Below are 24,570 nucleotides of genomic sequence, written 5' to 3' on the forward strand. Positions count from 1 at the left end.
TGCTGAATAACTCCCATGTACAAGCTCCAAAAAATCTCAAACTTCTCAGGCAACGTAATAGTCACGGCCTGAAAACATCTATATGACAAAATTCAGTTCTACATATAGCGCCACCTAGTGGTTACAATAAATGTCATACTTTACGTTTTTAGCTACTGTGCTGAGCTCGTTGAAGGGATCCAGTTGAAAATTGGTCAGAAAAGCCTTAAGATGTTGATGATGCCCCACACCGAATATTGTAACTTTTCGCCAAAGGGCGTGGCCGCTACGGTGACGCAAAGTCTGAAGATTTTTCGTGACAATAAAAGCTGCATTAACTTGACCGAGATGATCCTATCTTCTCAAAATTTCACACATTTGATGAGAGTCCAGCTCTAAAGACATCTACTAACTTACATTTCATCTAACTGATAGCGCCACCTAGTGGCAATTTTTTTTCTTACGAATTTTCTTCTACGTTTTTCTCCAAACACGTTAACTGGACCTACCTCATATTTGCTCAGATGAGGGTTTCGGCCTTCATGATGTCACAACACGAAGTTTGTGAGTTTTCGCGAATTGCTGTGGGTGTGGCTAAGCGCTGTTCGCCAAGAAAACAACGCCAGTTTTGAGGGTCTAAACATGCACAGAAACTCATGAAACTTGGCACACACATCTGGCCTGGTAAAATGAGCAATATTTTATTGTTGATTGTGCTATTTTTACAAAAATGACTCAATAGCGCCCCCGAGAAGTTTTTAACAAAGCAGCCCCGGTTGTACGTTTAAGCAAGAACGCCGAATATTTTTAGGTGTATGAGGGAGCCCAAGACCTACAAAAACGTCTCTTGGACCCATGTGCTAAAATGAACAGGAAGTTAGCTACGAATTTTTGAATGTTCCATTTTTGACTATTTTTGCACATTCACAGGGGGCAGACTTTTGCCCACTTCTCCTACACGTTTCATCTGACTGAGTTAAGACTTGACCTGGACCATGTCAAGACCTGAGCCAACGACAGGGGGAAAAATCTTGACCTTTCGAAATACTATATGATGAAGGCGGGGCATCAAAATTTGTGTTTCGCACTGAAAAAGGATATGCTTAATAACTCCCCGGTACATGCTCCAAAAAATCCCAAACTTGACATGTATGTTTTTCGTCAAGGCCTGAAGCTATCTCTATGACAACATTCAGTTATATATGCAGCGCCACCTAGCCCTTGAGGCATAAAAAAAAAATACCCCACATACGGTATTTTGTACAAAAAATGTAAACTCATTCTAAGTGTGATAACTAAGTCATTTATGAATATTCTTTTAGTTTCCACCACTCAAAATGTTCACTGGCATCAGACTTATCCAAACATATATATATTTTTAGTTATTTGTGATAGCCTCTGTGGGCATTAAAAGCAATATCGTGAATGAAGGATATGCTTAATAACTCCACGGTACATGCTCCAAAAAAAATCCCACACTTGACATGTATGCTTATAATCAAGGCCTGAAGGTATCTCGATGACAACATTCAGTTATAAATACAGCGCCACCTAGCCCTTGAGGCTTATATAAAAAAAAAAAAAAACACATACGGTATTTTGTACAAAAAATGTAAACTCATTCTAAGTGTGATGACTAAGTCATTTATGAATATTCTTTTAGTTTCCACCACTCAAATTGTTCACTGGCTTCACACCGATCCAAACGTATGTACGTTTCCATTTTGTTTTATTCATTTTTGATTGCCCCTTTGGACAATAAAAGTAACATTGTGCAATGAGTACAACGAGCGATGATGTATATATACACTTTTACAAAAAATACCAATCAGGGCAACTCATTGCCTAAAAATAAAAAAGGACGCAGATTTTTGCAGGTCTTAACAATCCCCAAAACCCGTTGAGCTTGATACACACTGGCAAAAAAAATATTCTACATGTAAACGTTTATTATGCCATTTTCAAAGAAATTTTGCTTCCAATATGCCAGTACCCCAACGTGCCAGTACCCTAACGTGCAAGTACCCCAACGTGCAAGGACTCCAACGTGGCCCGGGCTGCGAGGGCCCTTTATAGCTGCTCGCAGCTCTAGTTATTATTATTATTATTCTTCTTCTTTATTCTCCGCAAACGATCGCGATTTTGGGTACCTAAACATTCACGAAAACTCACCGAACTTTGCACACTCCTCAGGCCCGGCGAAAAATTTGATATTATTAAGTCGTCATAACAATGCGACTCGATAGCGCCCCCTAGCGTAGAAAAATAAAAACCAAGCCCGGCACGTTTGAGCTAGAGCAACAAAAATTGGCAGGCACGTGTAGCACCCCGAGACGCACAAAAAAGTCTATTGGGACCATGTAGCTAAAATGTACAGGAAGTGAGCTATGAATTTTTTAATGTCCAATTTTGGCCTATTTAGGCACATTCACTGTGGTCATGCTTTTTCCCCCTATGCAAACATTTTTCATCCCATTGACTTCAAACTTGGCATTTATCATCTCAAGACCTAAGAGAACAGCTGGGCAAAAAGTCTTGCCTTTTCAAAATACTATATGACGGGGGCGGGGCATCAAATATTGCCTTTAAAATTTCATTTGTCCAGAAAGAGCAAATGCTGAATAACTCCCATGTACAAGCTCCAAAAAATCTCAAACTTCTCAGGCAACGTAATAGTCACGGCCTGAAAACATCTATATGACAAAATTCAGTGCTACATATAGCGCCACCTAGTGGTTACAATAAATGTCATACTTTACGTTTTTAGCTACTGTGCTGAGCTCGTTGAAGGGATCCAGTTGAAAATTGGTCAGAAAAGCCTTAAGATGTTGATGATGCCCCACACCGAATATTGTAACTTTTCGCCAAAGGGCGTGGCCGCTACGGTGACGCAAAGTCTGAAGATTTTTCGTGACAATAAAAGCTGCATTAACCTGACCGAGATGATCCTATCTTCTCAAAATTTCACACATTTGATGAGAGTCCAGCTCTAAAGACATCTACTAACTTACATTTCATCTAACTGATAGCGCCACCTAGTGGCAATTTTTTTTCTTACGAATTTTCTTCTACGTTTTTCTCCAAACACGTTAACTGGACCTACCTCATATTTGCTCAGATGAGGGTTTCGGCCTTCATGATGTCACAACACGAAGTTTGTGAGTTTTCGCGAATTGCTGTGGGCGTGGCTAAGCGCTGTTCGCCAAGAAAACAACACCAGTTTTGAGGGTCTAAACATGCACAGAAACTCCTGAAACTTGGCACACACATCTGGCCTGGTAAAATGAGCAATATTTTATTGTTGATTGTGCTATTTTTTAAAAAATGACTCAATAGCGCCCCCTCGAAATTTTTAACGAAGCAGCCCCGGTTGTACGTTTAAGCAAGAACGACGAATATTTTTAGGTGTATGAGGGAGAGCTCAAGACCTACAAAAAAGTCTCTTGTACCCATATGCTAAAATGAACAGGAAGTGAGCTACGAATTTTTGAATGTCCCATTTTTGACGATTTTTGCACATTCACAGGGGGCAGACTTTTGCCCACTTCTCCTACACGTTTCATCCGACTGAGTTAAGACTTGGCCTGGACCATGTCAAGACCTGAGCCAACGACAGGGGGAAAAATTTTGACTTTTCGAAATACGATATGATGAGGGCGGGGCATCAAAATGTGTGTTTCGCAATGAAAAAGGATATGCTTGATAACTACCCGGTACATGCTCCAAAAAATCCCAAACTTGACATGTATGTTTATCGTCAAGGCCTGAAGTTATCTCTATGACAACATTCAGTTATATATGCAGCGCCACCTAGCCCTTGAGGCATGAAAAAAAAATACCCCACATACGGTATTTTGTACAAAAAATGTAAACTCATTCTAAGTGTGATAACTAAGTCATTTATGAATATTCTTTTAGTTTCCACCACTCAAAATGTTCACTGGCATCAGACTTATCCAAACATATATATATTTTTATTTATTTTTGATAGCCTCTATGGACATTAAAAGCAATATCGTGAATGAAGGATATGCTTAATAACTCCACGGTACATGCTCCAAAAAAAAATCCCACACTTGACATGTATGCTTATAATCAAGGCCTGAAGGTATCTCTCTGACAACATTCAGTTATAAATACAGCGCCACCTAGCCCTTGAGGCTTATATATAAAAATAAATAAAATACCCCACATACGGTATTTTGTACAAAAAATGTACACTCATTCTAAGTGTGATAACTAAGTCATTTATGAATATTCTTTTAGTTTCCACCACTCAAATTGTTCACTGGCTTCACACCGATCCAAACGTATGTACGTTTCCATTTTGTTTTATTCATTTTTGATTGCCCCTTTGGACAATAAAAGTAACATTGTGCAATGAGTACGAGCGATGATGTGTATATACACTTTTACAAAAAAATACCAATCAGGGCAACTCATTGCCTAAAAATAAAAAAGGACGCTGATTTTTGCAGGTCTTAACAATCACCAAAACCCGTTGAGCTTGACACACACACTTGCAAAAAAATATTCTACATGTAAACGTTTATTATGCCATTTTCAAAGAAATTTTGCTTCCAATATGCCAGTACCCCAACGTGCCAGTACCCCAACGTGCAAGGACCCCAACGTGGCCCGGGCTGCGAGGGCCCTTTATAGCTGCTCGCAGCTCTAGTTATTATTATTATTATTATTATTATTATTACTATTTGTGTTTTTTATCAGACATTTGAACTTGGATTATTTAGCATTCGTCGAGTTACAGCCACACCCATCCTTGTACATATACCTTTGTGAGGACATCCATTGACATAATGCATTTCCTAGACCCTTATCCTAAACCCAACCATCAAAAATGATTGTCTTACCCTAACCCCAACCACAACCCAATTCAAACCTAAACTCTGAAACCAAGTCTTGACCTTCAAAAAGAGGTCTTGCAAAGTGAGGGCCGGCCAAAATGTCCTCACTTCACAAAAGTGTCCTCATTCTGTTGGATAAAGACATATTTTGGTCCTCACTATGTATTATTACAAGAACACACACACCAAAATTATAACAAATCATTTCTGTTGTTGCTGTCAAAATGTTTTGTTTGATTCTCTGTTTTCATTTCCCCCTTCTAGGCCCAGTGCGATAAAATCAAATTACAGCTTCAAGTGGAGGAGCTACAACACAAATATGAATTCAAAAGTAATAGGATAGATAGCAAAAAGAGATTTAGAATCTTGTTTTGTTTTGTTTCATTCGTGTTACATTAAATATTATTGCTTTTTGTAATTTGTTCTGTAGATAAAACAGATTTATCCCAGGGGCGAAAGAAAGAGATACTACCTGTAGATACTGTACCATTTGAAGGAACTACACTTGATAATGGCAAGCTGATTTCAAAGGAAACAGACATCACTCAGACTATGATTCTTCACCCTGAAACTGATAAATGTCCCACTGGCGAGACTGGTGAGTATTTCCACAAGGTGTATTTTTGCTTCTGTTTTATGTTATAGTAACATACGGTAAAAAATTGTTTTGTTTTAGGATTTGACGTGGAGCCTAAATCAGCCAAACGTATCAGGATTGGTGGGGGTGACCCTGTTTTGATCGTCAATGCCAGGTCAGCAATTGTAATGTAAACAATTCAGATATTCTGTATTCATACATTCATACATTTCATATAAGACTGCATCAGCTCTGTGTGGGCAGGGTGGGCCAGCATCTGCCCAGTATACCAGATGCCCAGTCCCTCCCTGGACAAAAAAACGGAGGAGTTGTAGGGATTAGATTCATGAATATCTGCAATGTCGAAAAATCTCGTAAAACCTCTCAAGATTAAACGTGACTTCTGAGTAAACAGAGCGAACCAGTGGTGATAACTTTGTGGATTGGTTTTAGCAGAAAAAAAGTCACATTGAAAAGAAAAGGTGTTTAAAGGAGTGCAAACAGCACAAGCAATGACTTTCTGTTGTTTCATGGCTGTTTTGATTTTGGACTCCCCACCATGCTTCGTCGCCTCCTCATCACCTCACTTTCTGATTAGCTGACCTCACTGTCAACAGTATGCGTGCTCTTTTGTCTTTGGGGCACATCCCATATGTCGAGCCAAAACAATATATATGTGTGTATATATATATATATATATATATATATATATATATATATATATATATATATATATATGTGTGTGTGTGTGTGTGTATATATATATGTGTGTGTGTGTGTGTATATATATATATGTGTGTGTGTGTATATATATATATATGTGTGTGTGTGTGTGTATATATGTGTGTGTGTGTATGGGGGGAGCATACACAAACACACAGAAAAAATGTTAAAAGTAGTTTTTGGGGACAGGTCGAGATTTTTGGAGAGAACACTAATTTGACCATGCTAAATGCAACTACAGTGTCATCTAATTGGGGACAGTGGTTTTGGTCCCCAAAAGTTTTAGTGTCCCCAATCAACTGGTGTGTGAACGCATGAAAGTCCCCAATCTGGACGTAAGTAAGGACCCCCCATTCAATCTGTGTGTACTCTACATTGCCCCTTGTGGAAGTGTGTGGTATAGGTCCCCAAAAGTGACATTTACCATATTCAATTTGTGTGTAACTATGATTTTTGGCGGGAATGTGTGCTAGGTCCCCAAAAGTGACATTATTTTGGCGGGAAAAGAACAATAGAAGGGTTTTGGGGCCCTAGCTTGGCAGCAGCTTGCTGCAGCAGTGCCAGTAAGACATCTCATCGAAGCCCTGGTTGAGCCCAACTCAACAAGGGCTCATGGGTTAGAGCTACGATCATGTGTTCCCAAGTTATGTTGTAGGATTTACTCCTCTTTCACTACGCGACCTTTGGGATCTTTCCGGTTGTACTAGTGGTTTAAAATATGATATACACGATGGGGTTGGGTATGGCTTATTCATACGAAATAATCAGGTGCCCTGCTGGTGGCGGGACCGAGCGACGAGGGTCAGGACACTGGTAAAGTGCCACCAGGAAGGTCCTGTGCCACTTGGGCGTGACCTCCCCGATCCCTACATTTGGAGTCCAGGGATGAAACCCGGGACATCCGATGGCGGGTGGGCCAGTTCTGTCATACGTCAAATTTGAACGTTCGAGTGTTACAGCAGGTGTAACATAATTTAATTATGGAAGAAAAAGAATAGAAGTGGGTTTGGGCCCTAACTCAGCAATGGTGGTGTTTTAGAAATGGTGACAAAAGACATGTAAGTAACAGGTGACATGTAAAACGCCATTGTTTCCAATTACTCCAGTCACAATAATAAAATTATCATGCCTTGATTAGGAGCAGTTTGTCATTAAAAATGTATTTATTATGAGGAAAACTTGAATAATGTGTTATCTAATATAAAATTAAACTATGTCATGAATTAGTTGACATCAAGTTTCAGAGTAACTTGGCTAACATTGTTTAAACTGGTCTAAATATTTTATTTTTCTTATTTTCATAAAAATAAGAAAAAAAAGAAACTGAGATAATCACTGGTCCTTCTGGGCATTTATTACTTTCATTCATCTAACATTACAGTCTGGCATAAAAAGTCTTTGCAAACTGGGTTAATTATACAATTCCTGAAAGCGAACAATTATGTGGGTTCCCAACTTTACCCTAATTCAGCTAGTTTAGGTCAAAGTTACTAACGTTAAGATAACATACTCCTACGCCCTCTGATTGTCTCATCAGTCCTCATGCCTTTAACTTACCAATAAGACACTGAGTACCAGGCAAACCAATGAGAGGCAGTGGAGGGTGGGTCTGGCTGACGCAAAACGCACTGAAAAAGAAATGGGTATATGCCGTACACCTAGCTTCGACATAAGTGGAAATGGACTTAATTAAGTGCTAATAAGTCTTGATGCATTGGCAAAGCACCCGGCGCCTTCATTGAAAAGGGAGCTCTCGTGATTTTGATGTGATGCCTTTGACCTTTGACCTTGGAGAAGTGGGTGGACACCCAGGATAAATGTACAGGATTCCAGCTCTGACATACTCTTGCTGCTGGTGGAGCCAAATGACGATGCTCCAACGCAATGGAAAGGTTGGCACAAGCATCTACCATACATGTTCATACACGCACTATTTCAAACCGGGTGGCCTCTGTGACTTTGGCACGACCTTTGTTACTCTTAGGCTTTATCGTGGAGGCTGAAATTTTGGGTACACGATGAAGTAGGGGTCGCCTTTAACATGCAGTATGTGGAAAGTAGGTACCTCTGGTTGCAGGGCCGAGCAACGAGGTCTAAACACACTAACAAAGAGGCGGTTGAGAGGCCCTGTGTGACTTTAGTGTGACCTTCTAAACACCTAATTTTGAATAGAGTGCTAAAACCCAGAACACACAATGGTTCCGGTGGAGCAACTTGTAGGGTACGTGAATCAATATCATTTAGATTTGGCGGGAAAAGAAGACTACAAGGGTTTTCCAAGCCTAGGTCCTGAACAGTCTGTGATAGCAGCAACAGCAATACAAATGCAACGACTTCAGTCATCAGTCAAGACACAGTGTCCAATCACTGGTGAGCTATTTTCGAACAGATCCGTCAGACATGCTGGCATCAAAACATGTACTGTACACTTTTTTTTTTTTTTTTTACAAGTACAATGCAAACTTTCCGTGTATCTTTCCTCCCACCCTAAGTACTAAATATGGTATTTTGGTTAATATTGCATGAGTGGAATATAACCAGCCAAATCCAGCAGTTTTTATTAATATCACAAAGCAGATAGTTTGCCACTTGCTCTCAAGTGAAAAACAATAATGTTATTCAGTTTACAACTAATAACCAATCACAGCACAACTTTAGAAAACAGGTGAGCTGTGACTGGTCATTGCCTGAGCCCCGAGCAACTGTGATGTTATCTTCAGTCAACAGCAAGTGGCAAAATGGCCACCCGCTGAGATAGATAAAAACGGATGGATTTTGATTCATAACTCATATTTCACAAATGTAAAATTAATAAGAACATCATGTTTAGAATATTGAGGTCACATATTGTCAAGAAATATTCAAGCCATTGTTTCCATAACATGCATCAATAACGGGTAAGACTGTCAATAATGAGCCCTTTTCCCTTTTTTTGAGGGGACGTGTAAGCAGGGCCAAATGCTTGGCTACTTGCAGAGTTGAGGCAACAAACTGCCACTTTGAAGTTAATTGTATCCAATTATATTCCCCCCTTGTCTGCAGAGCAGTTACAAGGAGGAAAAGGAGAGCCAGGTGATGGAGGGAAGTTAAAAGAGACATGCAAAAAACAAACAAACTGACGTGTCATTAATTGTGTGTGGTGGATAGATCCAAAGGCAGTAAAACATGGCAAGGAGACAAACAGAAATGAGAATAACTTTATTGACTGGATGGAACGTGGACAGATTTGGCAGGGACAGGGAGGGAGACACTTGGCGGAAACGGGGAGACACTTGAGTAATCGTGGAGACTTGAGACATGGACAGACTTGGATTAACATGGAGACAGGAGTAGACGTGGTGAACTAGATTAACAAACAACCTTGGCATAGACAAAAAACAACAGAACGACACTTAAACTTCAGTATGGACCCCTGACCCCACCAAGGACCTTGCGGTGGGCTCATCGCTTGCGCCGGCAGACACTGGATCCGGGATCATCCGCCGTACTCGTGCCTCCTGGGGTTAGACCCTGGGCTGGAGATTGTGGCAGAGACGAAGGAATTTGGGGCTGCAGCAGCCGAGACGAATAAACTTGGGGCTGCGGCAGCGGAGACGAATAAACTTGGGGCTGCGGCAGCTGAGACAAGGAGACTGCAGCAACCGGCCCCAACGGGGGGACCTGGGACGGCGGCAATCCACCAGGGACAGAGAGGCCGGGGGCTGCGTCAGCCAGGAACTGAGAGGCTGGGGGGCTGCGTCGGCCAGGAACTGAGAGGCTGGGGGGCTGCGTCGGCCAGGAACTGAGAGGCTGGGGGGCTGCGTCGGCCAGGAACTGAGAGGCTGGGGGGCTGCGTCGGCCAGGAACGTCCTGGGGCTGTAGCGGCAGCAGCGGCACAGGCGAAGCATCCTGGGGCGGGTGTGGTTCAGGAGAAGAGTCAAGAGGCGGCCGTGGCTCAGGAGAAGCGTCAAGAGGCGGCCGAGGCACAGGCGAACAGCCAGGGAGTGCATAGGCGCCGGGACGGGGGCTGGAAACCGCCAAAGTGCCGGGACAGGGGCTTGAAGCCGGAATGGGGTTTTGAGGCTTCCACCGGGTCCTTGTTGGTGGGCTAATTGTGTCATGAACTGTGGAATTTGGCTGTGGTGGATAGACCCAAAGGTAGAGAAACTTGGCCGGGAGACAAACAGATATGAGAATAACTTTGACTGGATGGAACCTGAGAAGACTGGGCATGATTTGGTATGGACATGAGGAAGACAGACTGGCGGAGTCTTGAGGGAGACTCAATTAACAAACAACTTCAGCATAGACAACCCCAACAGCCCACCACTTAAACAAACTTCACCATGAAGCCCTGACATAGACAATGATCCCACACAGACAAGACAAAACCAACAGCCTAAATACACCAACACTAATGAGAAACACCTGGGGAACACACTAGGGAGAGGGCGTTGATTGGTCAACACACACTGGGAAGGGGAATGACACACAGGTGGACCTAATCAGACATAACGAGACAGGGGAACCACAGGAACATAAGACACTTACCAAAATAAAACAAAACCAACTCAAACAAAATTGAAACACAACAATGTGTATGTGAAAACATGAGCTAGTTCTCAAGACAAGAATATTCCACTGGCCTGTCTAAAAATAGCTGACCAGTGATGGGACAATCTGACTTAGTAAGAACAATTAGAATAGGAATGTCAACATCTAACAACAGCATAGTCGTCTGTCCAGATGTGGTCTTGCACTAGGGGACCCCCCTTGACACTCAATGATCCGAACCACTTATCCACAGATTTTGACCATGGTCTGTGGTCTCAGTGTTGTGCTGTTCAAATAGCTCACGAATGACTGAATGCAAGATATGCCATTTTAACATGAATATTACCACTAAAATATTCCAACATCAACAAGCAACCAAATATCGATTTATAAAATTTTGATATGGACAGAAAGCCTGCCATACCTGCATGCACCCCTCTCTCCGCTCCCAGGGTTCAATGCATGTAGTTTACAGGAAACTTTCATGACACGAGAAGAGGACGCCAGAAGCAACAAACCATTAAAAGGTAAGACACCTGTGATTACAAATTGCTAACTGTATGTTAAGAAACAATGTTTAATGATAGATAAGTCTAGAGCTGGACTGGCACAAAAAATAAAATAGGCCCTGACATTTTGACTTAGGCCCACCGGCCTCCTGCCTAATGTAGTTTTGCCACTGATGTTTATTGATGATGTTTCAGTTGGCTATCTGTATTCGAACTTAACTAACAGACTGGTCCCTCTAAATTGTGGGCCAGCCTCTTGGTGTAAAAAGTAGGAAAATAATAATTAAAAAGCACTGCATCAGCCCCAATAGGCCCACCGGGCATGTGCCCAGTATGCCAGATGGCCAGTCCAGGCCTGGATAAGTTGATTAAAAAATATGCTACATTCAGGTTTCTGACATTGCAAATGATTGATCAAGTGATAATTAGGCCACGATACGTAGCTTGCGTGTCAGCTACACTTTAAGTAGTCTCACTTTAGTTGGAGTAGCTTTAAGTAGGGCCTACTGTTAGTCAAGGACCGAATTTTACCATCCGTTATGATTAATATCCAATCTACACTATCATATAAGGTGCATAGTGCTGTATGAAAAATAAACTGATTATTCGGTGCAAACAACAGATAATTGGCAGGTTTTGCATGTCTCTGCCAGTAGATTATGGAGTTATAGAAGACAAAATCTGTGACAAAATCTGCTTAACGTTTACTCACTGTATTGACAAAAATAATGTGTTTCGTCAATGGAGTGTGATGAATAAAATCTTAAATTTGTTGTGCTAAAAGTGGAATTCTGAATATTGTGCATGAAAATGGATAGATGATGAATTAGCTGTCATTATTATTTATTAGGGCCGGGTGATATGACCAAAATTGGTATACTGTAGGTTAGTTTATGCTTCACTAAAGACAAACAATATATCATCATATACATGTCAGGAAGAAGAAACATTTCAACAAAATAACATGAACACATATGGTGAAATTAGAAAATTACCCATGTACATTTACATGCAGCGGAGCAGAGATAAGAAATGCAAATTAAAATAACTATCAAACAATGCCTACACTTATTTTCCTTTAAAGATAAAATCAAAATACCTTTTATTCATTTATTATATTAACTGTTGCGCATATTGTGCATGTCAGGTGACAAAAAAGTGTGACCCGCCCCATTTTGTCGACGTCATTTCCTGTGTAGTCGCGGGAAAGCTGGACTTCGCGTTAGTCTTGGAGTTGGCGCCGTTCTGTTCGAAGGTAGGCTACTAAACTGTCTTAAGTATTTTAAAACGATCGCTTTTTGAGCAGCATTTTCCATATACTGACTGATATGCCTGTAAATTCGAGGGCGCTAGATATTTTTCAGTAACCTAAGACATTGCACGTTGTTTGTTGGCATACTGCTGACTGGAGCTTGCAGCCTTGACCTCGCTAAGTTAGAGGAAATTTCAAACTCATTAGGCTTGCGCTAACAAGCCTTGTCCTAAAATGCAGCGGAATCTCCAGTTACGAAAAATTCCCCCCCAAACAAACTACCCCCCACCCACCCACCCCGCTTTTTTTTTCTTTAATTAGCTTTTTTAATTCCAAACAAATTTTTGGTCGAAAATATGACTCTAGTGACGCATATATTTTGTTATGCAAACCGTCTCAGCATTGCTGATGTAGTTTGCGAACAGGTGAACGACAGTAGGCTTCTGCGTGTAGCCTCTTTTTCTCGTTCACTCACTCGCTACTGGCCAGTGGCCAAGGAGGGGGGGAGGGGAAGTTTCTCTCTTCTCGTTCATTCCGTACTGGCCAGCACTTTTTTTTTTTTTTTTAATTACGAACAAATTTTTGGTCGAAGATATGCCTCTAGTGACGCATATATTTTGTTATGCAAACCGTCTCAGCATTACTGATGTCGTTTGCGAACAGGTGAACGACAGTAGGCTTCTGCGTGTAGCCTCTTTTTCTCGTTCACTCACTCGCTACTGGCCAGTGGCCAAGGAGGGGGAGGGGAAGTTTCTCTCTTCTCGTTCATTCCGTACTGGCCAGCACTTTTTTTTTTTTTTTTTTTTAAATTAAGTTTTTAAATTACGAACAAATTTTTGGTCAAAAATATGCCTCTAGTAACGCATATATTTTGTTATGCGAACCGTCTCAGCATTACTGATGTCGTTTGCGAACAGGTGGACAGTAGGCTTCTGCCTGTAGCCTCTTTCTCGTTCACTCACTCGCTACTGGCCAGTGGCCAAGGAGGGGGGGAGGGGAAGTTTCTCTCTTCTCGTTCATTCCGTACTGGCCAGGTTGGCGGTGGGGAAGTTACCTCAAACTGGCCTCATGCCCTAATTAGTCGAAGCTCCAGTTCCAGCTTGCTCTTTACCATGCACGCTCGTAATTGGTCAATTGTAGGGGGCGGGAGGACACCTCACGTGGGGGTGCAATTTATATGCAGGGAAGCGCAAGAGAGAAAGGAGTGAACACGAAGTCAAGTCAAGTCAAGCTGATGACACGTTGTTTTACAAAATGAGCGACAGAAAAAGACGCACATATGGACACATTTTGACTTCGTGGATAATACCAGGGCAGAGTGTAGAAGTCTTTAACCCCAGAAAGACAGAACAGTAGATGAACTGGGTAAAATAATGGCTGACATCGTTAATGCTCATTGTGGCTTAATTACCTCTTCTCCTTTTGTATTGTGCCAAAAAGGTGCATACGCACAGTGGTCTCTCTCACTGGAGCGGTCGGCTAGATTTCTGATGAATGTCACGTGGCAAAAACGTTTGGCTGTATGTATGATACACATATAGTATTTACTGTATTGGTGTGTCTCTTAAATTGGATTTGGGGGGGCCCGAATGACACACAAATCTCTGTCTACTCCCTGTGGTTAAGTTTCATCCATTTTACTTCTTGGACTAACTGCCATTCACCTAGAAGATGACATTAATTGGTAAATGTGTTCATAATGGGAAACAAATGTGTAGCTGCAGTCTCTAAAGCATGAGGTGTGGAACTATGAGTGTGTAATTTTGGATATGTTTATGTAGACTTTTTAAGATAATGTTCAGAGTGAGTTACATAATCCGCCTTGATAACCAAAACCCTCTTTGCCATAGAAAGATGGCAAACAATGGAAGAACAGTGCAAAGGCGGAGGAATCGGGTCACTCCACAAAAAGATGCTGAGCAGCATGTACTATTGGAAAAGGATAAGATGGGACTTAGAGAGTCCTTCATTAACCCATTCAAAGGTGAGTATACATTTTTCAAGACATTAATTTGATCTTTGTTTATGTGCATGATATGAATGGCTCTCATAGCTGCAATTAACCAACTGCAAATTAAGACATGTTTTCCACATACATGCATCTGTAGTAGGCTGCTACAGATTCATTTTGGTGGCCACTAATAGATTTTAGATCAAAATGTGACTTGTGTGTACATTTTGTTTTGCTGTGTGGAGATTTTGCCACTTTGCTCCTTGTGTGTGTGCTGATTAATACCACCGCTTTTCTTTATGATGATGCAAATACAGCACATCAAATGAAGTATCAAAAGTAGCATTGATCTTTGAGTCGATCTTGTTATCAGAGGCAACACTAATTCAGTACTTGTGTATTTTGTTTGGAAACACCATTTGATATGGGGAAAAATTCACATTACGATATCAATTGCAGCCCTATGCTAATGGTATACAGTGTTCCCTCACTTGTTACGGGTGTGGTGAATTTCCTCGAGGTCGTAGTGGTTAAATAAAGTGACACGTATGAAAAACTTTGACCTGTTATAAAAATAGCTCGACACTGACTTGCTAAGAATTAAAAAGTAAAATGTTAACTTTTTTTTTTTAAACCTGTCATGACACGTTTCTTAATTTACCAAATATTATATATTTTGATTAAAAGTGTCATAGATTGTGTTAAATACAAGAAAGCGCTGTCTATATTTACTCATACAAAAAAGGACAAATAGCAGCATAAATAATTTTATGGGGTACTCACCATTGAAATTGGTGGTAAAAATCTGCGATAGAGTGAATCAACAATAAGTGAACTGCGAAGTAGGGATGGACCACTGTATATCACAATATAAAATAGGGTTAAAATATATATTAAATTAGTATTTTCTGAATAGATTATTTTAGTCTTTAGCGCTAACCCATGTTAACAACTGAGTCAGAAGCTAAAGGGCAAATATCAACTAAAATACTTAATACGATTCACACCTTCCTTTCATGGCAGCATTTAAAAAGCATGTTTCTGGTATCGTGATAGTCATGTACAGTTTCACAGTATTGGTGCCAGTCTGCATAGTTTTGGTTCAATTTCAAAATATTTACAGCCAAAAAAAAAATCTAAAGTCACAGTTTTGTCATCAGTTTGTCTCCATCTTTAATAAACATGTCAGGAATGATGGTACAAGCTGCAAAATCTAATCAAAGTTCAATGTATATAATCTTAATTATCTTCATTATTTGTCTATACTTTTAAAGAATTCAAATTGTTAACTAATGATGGTTTTAAAAAGCGCATTTGCTTGTTGGTGCAAAATGCTGTATGTTCTGATTAGTCGACTAATTACGACTACTGTTGATTAGATTATTTTTATTTTTTTCTCGCCTCTCCTCAAGGTCGAGGTGTGGTTGCTACACAGACTTTTACCAAAGAAGAATTTGTGCTGGAGTACCGTGGAAAGCTTTGTGAACAAGGTCTTGAGCAAAATTTGGAGCGTAATGAACAAGAAGCAGTCTTCCTATTTTATTTCAACTGGAGAGGTAAAGGTTGGTGGTAAGTATTTCTCTATCTGAACTTGAGTTGAGTTGTTTGGAATGTTTATGGACAAAAAAAACAAACACAGATGTGTAGTCAACATTCGCTATGAATGAGTACTACGTAATGCATAGATCAGGCATGATCTATGCCTTTGCTCAGCCGTTAGATAAAACTTCAAACTCTAGACTTCCCTTTTCCATTTGAATCATATCTATACTGGGCAGGCAGCTTCCACTCTTATTTCCCTCCCCCCCTCCAGTCTTGATGCATCAGATGAAGACCAGTCATTGGGAAGGCTCGTAAATGACAACCACATAAAGCCAAACTGCAAGATGAAGGTTATTGAAGTTGGTGGTTTGCCACATCTTTGCCTTTTTGCAATCCGAGACATCGCTCCAGGTGAAGAATTGTCGTATAACTACGGAAATTCAGACTGGCCTTGGCGCAAAAAGGTATTGGGTCATTTATGTCATCTTGTAACTTATTCATGTTATGTTTGTGCTATCATGTTTTCCATATATTGTCTTTTCCTCTTTGAGCAGACACCATCACTTGAGGCCGCTGAAGACACGAATGCAAGCAAAAGACCTAAGGTGAAATACAGGTTCTACTACACTGCTTCTATCATTTAATATAGGGGAAATTGTGTGTGTTTTTACGAAACCCCAACTCAAAAGTAGTTGGGGCATTGTAAACAAGTACAATAGGATTTACAAATCTTTTTTGACCTAGATATGTACTGGTATCTTATTGTGCCATGTTATGATTGCTCTATCATGGTTTCCATATATTGTCTTTTCCTCTTTGAGCAGACACCATCACTTGAGGCCGCTGAAGACACGAGTGCTAGCAAAAGACCTAAGGTAAAATACAGGTTCTACTTGACACAGCTTCTATCATTTAATATAGGGAAAATTGTGTGTTTTGACGAAACTCCAACTCAAAAGTAGTTGGGGCATTGTGAACAAATACAATAGGATTTACAAATCTTTTTCGCCCTATATATATGTACCGGTATCTTATTGTGCCATGTTATGGTTGCTCTATCATGTTTTCCATATATTCTCTTTTCCTGTTTGAACAGACACCATCACTTGAGGCCGCTGAAGACACGAGTGCGAACAAAAGACCTAAGGTAAAATACAGGTTCTACTACACACTGCTTCTATCATTTAATATAGGCGAAATTGTGTGTGTTTTTACGAAACCCCAACTCAAAAGTAATTGGGGCATTGTAAACAAATACAATATGGTTTGCAAATCGTTTTCGACCTATATATATGTATCTTATTGTGCCATGTTATAATTGCTCTATCACGTTTTCCATATATTCTTTTTTCCTCTTTGAGCAGACACCATCACTTGAGGCCGCTGAAGACATGAGTGCGAGCAAAAGACCTAAGGTAAAATACAGGTTCTACTACACACTGCTTCTATCATTTAATATAGGCAAAATTGTGTGTGTTTTTACGAAATTCCAACTCAAAAGTAGTTGGTGCATTGTAAACAAATACAATATGATTTGCAAATCTTTTTGCGACCTGTAACTGTCCCCGATTAGGTGATAATTTGTCTGTCTTCTTTTGAATAGACCCAAAAGTATGTATCTTATTGTGCTGTGTTATGATTGCTCTCACGTTTTCCATGTATTTTCTTTTCGTCATTGAGCAGACACCATCACTTGAGGCCGCTGCACACACGAGTTCAAGCAAAAGACCTAAGGTAAAATACAGGTTCTACTTGACACAGCTTCTATCATTTAATATAGGGGAAATTGTGTGTTTTTACAAAACCCCGACTCAAAAGTAGTTGGGGCATTGTAAACAAATACAACAGGATTTGCAAATATTTTTCGACCTATATATCTCTCTAATTGTGCTATGTTATGATTGCTCTCACGTTCTCCATATACTTTCTTTTCGTCTTTGAGCAGACACCATCACTTGAGGCCGCTGAAGACACGAGTGCTAGCAAAAGACCTAAGGTAAAATACAGGTTCTACTACACACTGCTTCTATCATTTAATATAGGGGGAATTGTTTGTTTTTACGAAACCACAGCTCAAATGTAGTTGGAGCATTGTATTAACGTATAAACAAATACAATGACTTGCAAAACGTTTTCGACCTATATTCACACAACTGTCCCAGATTAGGTCATGAAAATTTCTCTCGTTATGAATAGACCCAAAAGCAGCCTAAGTATCGTATTGTGCCATGTTAGGGTTGCTCCGTCATGTTTTCCATATTGTCTATTCTTGTTTGAGCAGACACCATCTCTTGAAGTTGCTGAAGACATGAGTGCTGGCGACAGATGTCAGGTAAGATCCAGTTTCTAAAACTGCTGTTTCATGTATTGTTTTCGGCTAAACTGATTTTTCGTGTTGTAGTTAGGGCTGAACGAGTGTGGAAAATGATCTAATTGCATTTCACCCCCCCAAAAATAATGGATATACAGTGTTCCCCAACTTTTTGCAGGTGATACATTCCATGCCATGAGTAGCAAGTGTGTTCCTCAGTTTGTTTAAAATGGCCCCAAAATTATGGATGGGCGTAGCTATCACAATGACAATCCCCATTTAGGTTTGGGTGTTAATTGTGTGTGCTTGTGTGTTTTGAATGACCCCAAAAGTATGGATCACCATAGCTACTGTAGTGATAACTGTCCCCAATTTGACTTGGGTATCAAGTGTATGTGCTAGTGTGTTTTGAATGACCCCAAAAGTATGGATAGATATAGCTATTACAGTGACTGTCCCCAGTTAGGTTTGGGTGTTAAGTGTGTGTGCTAGTGTATTTTGAATGACCCCAAAAGTATGGATCGCTATAGCTACAATAGTGATGCCTGTCCCCAATTTGACTTGGGTATCAAGTGTGTGTGCTAGTGTCTTTTGAATGACCCCAAAAGTATGGATCGCTAAAGCTACAATAGTGATGCCTGTCCCCAATTTGACTTGGGTATCAAGTGTATGTGCTAGTGTGTTTTGAATGACCCCAAAAGTATGGATAGATATAGCTATTACAGTGACTGTCCCCAGTTAGGTTTGGGTGTTAAGTGTGTGTGCTAGTGTATTTTGAATGACCCCAAAAGTATGGATCGCTATAGCTACAATAGTGATGCCTGTCCCCAATTTGACTTGGGTATCAAGTGTGTGTGCTAGTGTCTTTTGAATGACCCCAAAAGTATGGATCGCTAAAGCTACAATAGTGATGCCTGTCCCCAATTTGACTTGGGTATCAAGTGTGTGTGCTAGTGTCTTTTGAATGACCCCAAAAGTATGGATCGCTATAGCTACAAGAGTTAGGACTGTCCCCAATCTGACTTGTGTATCAAGTGTGTGTGCATATATGTAAAATGACCCCAAAAGTATGTCTAGACCGGGGGTGTCACAATGACTGTCCCCAATTAGGCTTTGGTGTCAAGTGTGTATCTGTGTCTTTAATGACCCGAAAAGTATGAAAAGCCACACCTATCGTAATTGCTGTCCCCCAGTATGATTTGAGTATCAAGCGTGTCTTTGTTTTAAATGACTTAAAAAGTATGGGTAGCCATAGCTGCAGTATTGTTTTCAGTTGGACTTGGACATGAAGTGTTTGAATGACCCCAAAAGTATGGATTGTCCACGTTCAACTTTGACCAGTTAGCTTGACGCTAAAAAATGTCCCAAAATGCAACAAACGCAGTCACCTGAAGCCGTAAAATATAAGCATATAAAATTATCTAAAAATATCATTGTGTAATGTTGTTTTCTCTATCATGTTTTTTATTCCTATACGTTTGATCTTTGTCAGCAGACACCACCTCTCGAGGTGGGAGATGACAGGATGGATGCTGGCGACAGGCCTCAGGTAAGATCCAGTTTCTCCCACACCGTTGTACCATGCACTGATTAGGGCTGAATGGTTAATTGAATTTGATAAAACATGTTGTATTTTTAAATTAATTGTAAAGACACAGATTTGACAGGTCATTATTGTATTGAAAAGTGGTGGGGTGGAGGAGCCCAAAAAATTCCTTTAGTGAATTAGGTTATGGCATATTGTGCGTGTCTCTCTGTTTTGATTGGCCCTAAAATTATCGGTCCACATGGCTATCGTAATAACGTTCCTTGTGTGGTGTGATTTGAACAAACAAATAGTATGGTTTGGTATGTTTGTAGTAATGCCTGGACCAATTAGGTCAGGGCAAATTGGCTGTTTTGAATGACCCCAAAATTATGGATAGACAATGTTAAGTTGAAATGTCCTGCCATAGATGCAGTCACCTGAACACCTATAAAATTAAGTGTGAAATTATTTTTAGCATTTTTTTTTCTTTTTTTTTTTTTTTTTTTTTTTTTTTTCTTGTAATCATTTTTTGTATTTGTCATTTCAGCAGACACCATTATGTGAAGTCACAGATGATATCCTAAATGTTGCCAATAGTCCTCAGGTAAGGTTAATAAATACAAGTTATCACTGTTAGATTTTCATGCGTGAAAAAATAGGATAAAATTTATATTAATCTGTAATGACATGAGTAGTTTGGCCTTTATATATGTCCTTATGTGAATGTCTTATTTTTTCACATTCTACAGACAAAAAAAAAGATGTGATTTACAAAGAAACGTTTTTCCTCAATACATTATGGTAACTGTACACTTTTTCTTTTCTTCAGTCTTCCACATGTTTGGACGAATCACCGGAGATCTCTGATGATACAGACTATGATGATAAAGATTATATTCCAGAAACAGAAAAACAAAATATGTTCGACTCTGACGATAGCATAGACTTGTGTCCACTGGAGAAAACATCATCTTCATCTGTCTTCCCATCTTTGGCTAATTCAGCTATTGATGCTCAAACCTCTGAGAAGACAAAGACAAACACTTCAAGGAAGAGGAGCCTACTTAAGGTCTCTGGGACAAGAAACCAAAGTCCTCTGAAAAAAAGCAGAGTCCAGTGTATTTCAGAATCTATCAAAGTGTCTCCACCCTCAAACTCTAAAATTAAGAGAGTATATGATAAACGGAACTACTGTCTGTATTGTCTAACGCCCTCATCAAAAATTGCAAGACATCTAGAAGCTAAGCATGCAGATAAAGAAGAGGTTGCGAAAGCATTCATGCATCCAAAGAATTCACAGGCAAGACGAGATGAGTTGAATATTTTACGACGCCGTGGAAATTATGCTCACAATTCTCTTATTGTGAGGAGTGGAGAAGGAGATCTGCAGGCCTGCTATAGACCTCGGGAAAGAAAACAAGGTTCCGATTTTATCCATTGTTTTCATTGCCAAGGGCTCTATGCCAAGAAAACAATCTGGAAGCACATTAAAATCTGTCCTGCCAAGAAAAAATCTGAGAAGGAATTAGGTGTTTCTAAAAAGCGAGTTCAATCAAGATGTGCATTAAAAACTGCAGTAGCATGTGAAATTAGTGACGGATTAAAAACTGTACTTTCCTGCATGATCTACGATGAGGTGACTCGTGTGATCTATGACGACGACCTACTCTTAAAGTTTGGACAGCATCTCTTTGATCTAAATGGATCAAGAAAGAACCGACATGACTACATAAGGCAAAGACTTAGAGAACTTGGTAGACTGCTGACAGAGGCCCGGAAGAATTCATCTATTCGCAAGGCAGTGGAGCTCATCTATCCTGCAAACTTTAATCGTGTGATAACTGCAGTGAAGGTATTGGCTGGGCACAACTCGGAAAACAACACATACAAAAAACCCTCCTTAGCCTTAAAAATTGGTCACAGTCTGGGTGTACTTAGTGAGCTGATTGAAAGTGATAGTTTGTCTTCAGTTGACAGAGATGAGTGCTTGTTGGAATATGCTAGAGAATTTAAGACAATCAAAAATTTCAGATGGAAGGCATTGATTAGCAGAGGTGCGACGACGACAATGACAGAGGCAAAGTGGAATGCACCACAGATTTTACCTTTCACTGAAGATGTCAAACTTTTGGACGAACATGTGGAAAAGAGTAGAGAAGTTGCAGAAAGAATGCTTAAACTCTGTCCTTCTGCGAGTAATTATGCAGCACTGGCGAAAGTGACACTGGCTCAGGTGATAATTTTCAACAGAAGAAGAGAAGGAGAGGTGTCAAGAATGGAACTGTCTACTTTCGTAGAAAGGAAAGAGCTGGAACATAACGAGGACATGGCAGCCTGTCTCACCCCTCTGGAGAACAAGATGTGCGAGTTTTTCACTAGATTAGAAATCAGGGGGAAACGAGGAAGAGGTGTCCCTGTGCTCCTAAAACCATCAATGGTCTCAGCCATGGAGCTCCTAGCTCAAACCCGTGAGATGTGTGGAGTCTTAAAAGAAAATGTATTCATGTTTGGAAGACCGGAAGCCATGACTGCTTACAGAGGGGGAGAGTGCATCCAAAAGCTTGCAAAGGAGAGTGGTGCTAAAAATCCAGAGGCCTTAACATCAACAAGGCTCAGGAAGCACATAGCTACAATGTCACAGGTTCTTAATCTTCAAGAAAATGAAGCAGACCAACTTGCGGACTTTCTGGGACATGACATTCGTGTGCACAGGCAGTATTATCGACTACCACAAGGAACACTACAGCTTGCCAAAATGAGCAAAATGTTGTTAGCTGTGGAGCAAGGAACCCTCTCCCAGTATAAAGGTCAAACCCTTGATGACGTTCAGATTGACCCGCAAGGTATGGATGTGTGTTTATTGGTACAACATATTGTGAATGCTGCCAAGTCAAGATTGTCTTTCTGCTAAATTAGCTTGTTCTCTCACACGTTAACAGAACACTTCTTTGAAAGCTACAATCTTCAATGTTTTTGCTCTATTTTCAGAAAAAGTTGACTCTACACAAGACCCAGAGGAATCAAGCGATGAGGAAAGTGATCTCACAGTCCCAGAAGCTACAGGGGAAGCAGATGTTGAGGAAGAGGCTGCAACATCCCTTCCATCTTCTTCCAAGACCACTCTCATTGAAGGTACAAACAAAAATTAGATAGAGAAACTGTTTTTCACTGGCCTATACTACGTAATTGATTTTGGTTTTCACTGGCCTATACTACGTAATTGATTCTCCTAGGTAAGGTTCTGTAAAATAAGTATGGGTGTTCATTTGGAAGGTTATGAAAATAATGGATAGACTGCAGTAACCATGGTTTAATTTAGTTGACTCTCCTGTTATTTACAGAAACAAGGAACAAAGCAAAAATGCAGTTAAGCTCAACACCAGGGTTTTTCCTGGCTCAAATTGAAACAGAGGTGGCATCCCACTGTCTATGATGGGTGACTACTGATATCGGGTATCGGTGCCAATACCAGTCTTATTTTAAGGTGTCAGTACTCACGGCGGTGACCGATACATTTAAATGCCACCCTCCTGCAGCCGTTTTACGAAACGGGACAAGAAATTATATGAACACAAAATTGCCATTAACTTCATGCAATTTTAAGGAAAAATAATATATTGGGATATAGATGTCTTTCTTTAAAATAATCTGTCATTTATGGGTGGGGAATTTTATTGACTAGTGGTATCGATATTTGATATCATTATCAGTTGGAGAAAAAAAATTGTATCGAACATCCCTAATACTGACCGTGCACCATTACGTGTATGTATTCTGTAAATTCAAGAGACTCTTTCATTTTTTTTTTTTTTTTTTTTTTTTTTTTTTTTTTTTTTTTTTAAACAAGGAACATATAATAGGTCCGTGTTGCAATAATAAGAATAATAGTTCAAATAAGAATGGCAGTGGTTACAATTTTGTTGTTTTTGTTTTTTAATGGGACACATCCATTAGCGAGGTGCTTGGCCATATTGAAGTTGTCCTCGCCTCGAGCCACAGTAACTTAAAAAAAGCCTTACAGGTTTGCTGTGACTGTTGGCCATGTAGGCAAAAAACTCCATGTAACACTTGGCACGTCACGGAGTGCTTGCAGCAATATTCCTGCCTTCACGCACTAAAGAGGTGTGCCACTTACTGATGTCTACAATGTAGACTACATATATTTTAGATACCGGTGCTATTTAAAAAAAAAAAAAAAAAAAGTGATACCGAGCAGTTTTTGACACTGAAACAATGAGGTACGGTACTAATACTGGTATCCTGTGCAACACTAGGCCACCGGTGGCTGCATTTCTTAACAATGGCGAGTAAGCCTATTTTTGCATTTTATTCAAATGAAAACCCGTGGAGAAGGGAGATTACATCTTTGCATTCTTTGAGTGAACACTCATCGCTCTATAGACCAGGCTAAAATTTTAAAGGTATATTTAATTTTTAAGCTTTGGTCCTATGAAGACAAGGAACAGTATTACTTTACCAATGTCGTACTTGCATTCAACATTGGAACTAAAAGAGCAGAGGTCATGTTTTGACTTTTTTAATTTGGACTGAAATTTTTTGACAGCGTTTGTCTTTTAACAGATATGGGAGTTTCCCAGATGACAGGAGGCATCACCAAACGTAAGTGGACCGATGCTGAAATATATGCTGTCGAAAAGCACATGATGCACTTCATCCATAAATGCCAGGTACCACAAAAGTTGGACTGCCTTCGCTGTATTAATTCTGAACCACATGCCCTAAAAAATCGCACTTGGACTGGTGTCAAAAACTTTGTCAGAAACCGCATTACGACCTTAA

The 24,570-nt window shown here is 40.1% G+C and overlaps 2 protein-coding genes across 18 annotated transcripts in view; both read left to right on the forward strand.

Annotated features, from left to right (window-relative positions):
• spdl1 (spindle apparatus coiled-coil protein 1) overlaps nt 1-24,570 on the forward strand; it is a 339,338-nt gene that overhangs the window by 291,127 nt on the left and 23,641 nt on the right. For all 6 annotated transcript variants that reach the window (XM_077532662.1, XM_077532663.1, XM_077532664.1 and 3 more), the window contains 3 exons: nt 5,109-5,175; nt 5,275-5,442; nt 5,521-5,596. In XM_077532662.1, coding sequence (XP_077388788.1) covers nt 5,109-5,175; nt 5,275-5,442; nt 5,521-5,596 — 311 coding nt within the window. The remainder of the gene's footprint in view (nt 1-5,108; nt 5,176-5,274; nt 5,443-5,520; nt 5,597-24,570) is intronic.
• Nucleotides 6,503-24,570, forward strand: part of LOC144026107 (uncharacterized) — an 18,249-nt gene continuing 181 nt past the window's right edge. The window contains exons 1-13 of one of the 12 annotated variants that reach the window (XM_077532656.1): nt 6,503-11,204; nt 12,334-12,441; nt 14,289-14,422; nt 15,802-15,958; nt 16,203-16,395; nt 16,486-16,536; nt 17,877-17,927; nt 18,213-18,263; nt 19,735-19,791; nt 20,318-20,374; nt 20,600-22,613; nt 22,759-22,902; nt 24,352-24,570. The exon at nt 24,352-24,570 is cut by the window's right edge and continues 181 nt beyond it. In XM_077532656.1, coding sequence (XP_077388782.1) covers nt 14,293-14,422; nt 15,802-15,958; nt 16,203-16,395; nt 16,486-16,536; nt 17,877-17,927; nt 18,213-18,263; nt 19,735-19,791; nt 20,318-20,374; nt 20,600-22,613; nt 22,759-22,902; nt 24,352-24,570 — 3,124 coding nt within the window. In that variant the 5' untranslated portion in view covers nt 6,503-11,204; nt 12,334-12,441; nt 14,289-14,292. Of the gene's footprint in view, nt 14,423-15,801; nt 15,959-16,202; nt 16,396-16,485; nt 16,537-16,976; nt 17,079-17,295; nt 17,347-17,614; nt 17,666-17,876; nt 17,928-18,212; nt 18,264-19,734; nt 19,792-20,317; nt 20,375-20,599; nt 22,614-22,758; nt 22,903-24,351 lie in introns of those variants that run through there. The other 11 variants (XM_077532657.1, XM_077532653.1, XM_077532655.1 and 8 more) reach the window with 11 other exon arrangements.

The sequence above is a fragment of the Festucalex cinctus genome, chromosome 9, assembly GCF_051991245.1.
Source record: "Festucalex cinctus isolate MCC-2025b chromosome 9, RoL_Fcin_1.0, whole genome shotgun sequence".
Lineage (NCBI taxonomy): Eukaryota > Metazoa > Chordata > Actinopteri > Syngnathiformes > Syngnathidae > Festucalex > Festucalex cinctus.